This window comes from Hylobates moloch, unplaced genomic scaffold, assembly GCF_009828535.3.
Source record: "Hylobates moloch isolate HMO894 unplaced genomic scaffold, HMol_V3 SCAFFOLD_8, whole genome shotgun sequence".
Classification (NCBI taxonomy): Eukaryota; Metazoa; Chordata; class Mammalia; order Primates; family Hylobatidae; genus Hylobates; species Hylobates moloch.
Genome location: NW_026652283.1, coordinates 92695230 through 92700536, shown reverse-complemented (window position 1 = coordinate 92700536; position 5307 = coordinate 92695230). Strand labels below are relative to the sequence as shown.

The window sequence follows — 5307 nt, the reverse complement described above, 5'->3', positions numbered from 1 at the left end:
CAATCATGCACACTCAGGAACAGAAGGCTGCAGGAAGGCGAGGACCCTCTACAGAGAAACCCACCCCCTTATAACTTATGTATCAGCCTTTTAGAAAGAAGTGGGTAGGCTATGAGAAGAGCCCTACATGTGAGAGCCAGCAGGGACCTCAGACAACATCTAAGTCCAGTTCTGCCTTTAACAATAAAGGAGCCACTGATGCCATGTGGCTAACATTTAACTAAGGTGACATGACTTGCCTACTGACAAGCCTGGAACCAGAACCCAGGCCTCAGGTTATTTTCATAAAGTTTGGAGGAAGAGAGAGGAGATGCTTCGATCTAGACGTCTCAACAGTCATTAGAGCCTGTTGGGTGACCTTGGCTAAGACAGGAATAAGGTTTAACAAAGAAATATTGTAAGTTTTATTCCAAAGGGGACCAAGAAATAAAGGAAAAAGTAGAGATTCAAAGTGGAATTAACAAAGAGAGAGAGCAGGTATTGTAACCAAAGCCCAACTTATTTTCCCTAATTCTCTGAAATTGATTCCACACCTACTTACACCTTAAGGCATTTCTAGAAATATTCTCAATATCTAGACCAATGAATTTCAAAAGTGGAAATTGAAAAGGATTATATTTTTACTACGTTCTCCTTCCCCTCCCAGTCTTTTTTTTTTTTCCCCAATGTACTTTTTTGGGAAAGATTTCTTTTTAGTATTTTATGCCAGTTTCAAGAGTGGCATAAGGAAGTACACATATACAATCACTTCCTGAGTTTCAGTTTGGATTTATTATTATACTCTCTTCAGGGGAATAAGACCTTAAGAGTTCTCTTTAAGGATTTTACTGAATTACAATAATTGACCAAAATAAAGTTTTCATATTGTAGTGCTAGACCCATTAGTGGACTGTGAAATCAATGTGGGGAAATATAAACTGCAAGTTTTATTTTACAAGTTAAAAGGAAAATACTAAGTTTCATTATGTGTGATAAAAGGAGAAATTGTTCTCTGCATGCTTCATTTAAATGTATTAATTATTTCTTTATGTTGTATTCAAAAGAGTTTGAGCAAAAGTGCTTCAAGTAGAGAGGTCTAATTCATCCATTTTCTCTTGGTTTTCTTTCTGGTTTTTTTTTTTTTTAACCACGTTATACAAATGGTATTATGGAGATGGGAACACAAATCTCATCAATGACTGATGGATTAGCCTTTTCTAAGAAGTAGTCACACATCTGGGGCACTTCCATGTTGATAGCCTGACAGCATAGTAGACCAAAAGTCCTTGTCATCTTTAGCTGCATATTAGAATCACATGGGGGCTTTTGAAAGCTAGTGATGCCCAAACCATGCCGCAGACCAGTTAAGTGAGAATCTCAAGGTGTGAGTTCAAGGATTTTATGTTAAATGAAATCTCACCAGGTGCTTATTGCATGGCAGCACAATTTAGAGATACCGAATGCACCAAACCAATTCCCCATCATTTTCTTTCCATTCTCCATTTCTCTCACGATTGGCTTCATTCCCAGTGGGTCTATGGATTTTATTCTTCCTTCTAATGATTTCAGTTAAATTACTGTCTTGTCAACTGGGCTAGTCCAAGGCACAAATTGTCCTCTATTATTGTCTATCATCCTGGGTATTCATAAAGCTGGGCCCTAGACTCACTTTTCCCAAAGTTAGATCATAAAATGCTCTTTTATGTTCTCTGGCCTCAAAATTCACCTGAGTTGCATTTAAATCCGAAATTTTTAAAGGGAGATTAGGATGCACCTCATGATCTGTGCAGTTCTGAAGTACTGCCCTCTGCGTCTACTTTTGGACTGATTTCCCTTTAGGGTGCCATAAATGTCCTCCAGTTTATGTCAGCTCAAATGAGTCCATGAGGTGCAGACACTGAGTCCCTGAAAACTCCATCCACCTTGGCACTAGGCTGCACATCTGACTAAAGGGTGAAGACAAATGTGACTCCAGGCCAGTAGGGAATGCCCACCTGTCACCCAGGTTCTAATTTAATTCCTGATTGGACTTCGTTGTGCTCAGTTTTAACACTTCTCATTCACATGTATAAGGTGAGGATTAAGGGTTGATTTTATTGGGTTGCTCAGAATCAGACCCAAGAGGAAAGTCTACGTGTAAATGATGTATTAAGGCAATGCTCCCTCCAGAAAGAGATAATGGAGTTTGGGGTAGGACAAGCAAATACGCCAAAAAAAAAAAAAAAAAATGTGTGATTTCAGGCAAAGAACTGCTGTTCTGCAGCTTAAAATATGCTCTTTGGGTCAGGAGAGTGGAGCCAGTCTCTCCTGTTGCCAGGAGAGGGACTATCAGGACAACAGTAGGAACAGAGTAGAGTTCAGAGAGCAAACAGGAGATGAGGATGGGATGGCTTGGCAGGGTGGCAGCCCATGAGACACAGAAGTAAGACAAAAAAATGTATTGGGAGAATGAGCTGTCATCATAGACAGAGATAAATAAGGAATTAGTGCATCTAAGAGTCATTGATGTGATTACCTCTGTACCTTAAGCCTGAAGGCAAGGGAATCTGCATGCCAGTCTGAACTTGCTCAACAGCAGTTTTCTTTTGATAATCTGTTTCAGAACACTTGAGGCATGAACGTGGCCAATGACTTGACACCCATGCGTGTTATCAGCTGGACCTTCGAGATCATCATCCTCCAGTTGGGGAGGGTTCTTCATTCTAAGGCAAGGCTCCAAAACCAGCTCTGAAAATAAAACCACAGCCATCAGGATCCACTATTATCCATGATCTTACTGTGACTTACTCTTCTACCCAAGAGTAATATCAAAGAAAGTGGCTTTAGACGTGAAAGTCCAAGAGGTGAGGTGAAGCCAGTAAGGACACTTTGATTTTTTATTGTTGTTGATTTTTCTTACATTAATGATAAGATTACTGGAAGACAAAGGTGCCCCCAACTGATAAAAATATTCAAGAAAAATTAAATTAGTGAACACAAATAGCTCCCAAGAGTATAAGGCAAAGGCAAGGAAATTATACTGGATATAGCCCATGCTTTTTTAAAGGGGGGATTATAAAAATCAAGCAAAATCAAAATTAAAGAAACGTCTCATGAAAGAAAAGAACTAGGGAAGACTAAACCTGGTGAATTTATAAAACTTGCATAAATATATATTTCATATATATACACTCCATATAATATACAAACCAAATATATATAATGTATATGACAAATGATGTAACTGTATACACCAATATATATTAATCTAATTGAATAATTACATAATTATGTTCAATATCTTAGGAGATATTGAACATAACATTATAATCATCCTGCTCTGTTGAAGTTGGAAAAACCAATTAGAAACATGGGAAGAATGAGATAGAAGGTGTGCTGAAAAACAAATGACCTGTTAGACAGCAAGAAGAAATCACCAGGTGAAGGAGAATAAAACAAAAAGCATTCATTCTGTCTTCTTGCCTGGAGCCTGGTTCATGCTCAGGACTCTGGAAAAAAGTGAGCAGGAGAGACAGTGTCTGAAGCAGTAACGTTAGTTCCGGTTGGAGCTGTTGGAATATATGGAGAAGTAAAAGAGAGACAGGAAGAAAGAAATGAGGATTAAATACTACAAGTTATCACAGCACATGTCAGGAACTATGCACCCCCGACACTCACTGAGCACTTTCCATGAAACCTCTCCTTGGAGCCAGACTGGTGCTCATCACTTCACATGACCCTCACCAGCTCCTAAGAACATGGATCTCCTGATGTCTCAGATGGGGGCATCAACTGACAGAGGAGCACCAGGCAGCCCCAGAGGCTCCAGAAGGAGATAGTGAGAGGGACAGAGAGTGAGGATGAACATGACCCAGAATGACGAAAATCTGAGCAGAAATGGATCCCTGTGAGAAGGAAACAGAGGACATAGCTGTGGAGATGGTGAATTAAATGGAGTATCATGAAAGAAACTGATTTGTACTCTTTACATATGAAAGTTACCCTTTATTTCAAAGACAGGGTAAAAACAGAAAAAAAAATAAGCTGGATACGTCAGGAGACTGACTTGTGGGACCAGAATTTCTATTTTTATTAAATGTGCCTAATACATTGTTATTGAAAGTGCCTAATGGGGGGAAATTAGCTTAATAAGGGATGGTGAAGGAGAGGGAGGAAACTGGCAAATGAGACTTACTGAGAAAGCAAAGGAAGAGGGTCCCTTAAAAGTAGAGATCTTAAAAATCGTTCGACCTCAGATGAAAAAACACATGTGAAGTCACATTCTAAGTGTTAATTTTCCAGAAACATAAAAGAATTAGATAACATCTCTTCATAGGTTTATTGAGCATTTCTTATTGAACACAGCACTCTGGAAATTCTCATAATTAATTCTCTCAACAATGATTACAGGTGGATATAATTTCTGAGGAAATGAGATATAAATACCAAAAAGACAAATAACTTGGCCAAGGTGAACAACTGTAAGTGGCAGATCCAGGACCTGAGAGCAGGTTTGATCATAAAGCCCAGGTCCTTACTCACTTCACATTAGAGCAACGTGGATTTCAAGTTGACCCTCAGTGAGTTTGCAGAGGCCCCCTTGTCTCCTCCACCCACAACACCATGACAGCCAGCACCTGGATTAAAGTTTCCTATTCCCCTTTCCTTCCCTACCTTGGAAGGGCCATTGGTTCCCAGAATCAGATTTGGCTGTGAAGGTCCGGGTGATGGAGGAAAGGCACCACCTGACTATGCCATAGCCATAATCAAACCATTGATCCAGCTGCAATTGCATACAACTGAGCACCAGGGTGCTTGGCTCCAGCTGTGCATGTGAAGATTGCACCTCTGACAGGCGGTGGCTCAAGTCTCCACTCCAAGGCCCTTGAGGACAGACCTCCTGGGTGGGAACTGAAAGGAGAAGGAGGTTCAGTAGGAACAGTTTCAGTTTCCCCTTTGCTAAGCATTCCCAAAACACCCATCTCTGATGTCCCTGCCTCTCCATAAAACCATCCAGTACACCAGGCCACGAAGACAGACATGTAAACAAAGACGATGTCACCTTTCATGTCTGTGACTGGAGATGCTGAGACCACAGGTGCCCAGGCTAGAGTATCCATTTACTGAAAAACCCCCACTTGACCCCTGAGGGCTTGCATTGTCTAACAAGCTCATGCCTATTATTCATTATTATTTATCTTTTTCCTGTGTCCTACAGTGAACGTTCTAGAGAGCCTCCAGAACACAGGAGAGGAAGGGTTGTTTATCTAAACACATAGGAGAATAAGAACAGGGGAAGATTTAGAGCCTCAAGGCTTTGGGAAGGAGTGGTGGAAAAGCAAGTTGGAA

At 40.5% G+C, this 5307-nt stretch overlaps 1 protein-coding gene across 1 annotated transcript; it reads right to left on the bottom strand.

Moving 5' to 3' along the window:
- Nucleotides 1-2503: 2503 nt before the first annotated feature.
- Nucleotides 2504-5027, bottom strand: LOC116472468 (neuroblastoma breakpoint family member 6-like). Its single transcript, XM_032159205.1, has 3 exons — nt 4979-5027; nt 4633-4869; nt 2504-2706 (listed from the first exon to the last, which is right to left on the bottom strand). The coding sequence occupies exons 1-3, from the start codon at nt 5025-5027 to the stop codon at nt 2504-2506; spliced, it is 489 nt and encodes a 162-aa protein (XP_032015096.1).
- Between the last annotated feature and the right edge of the window lie 280 nt (nt 5028-5307).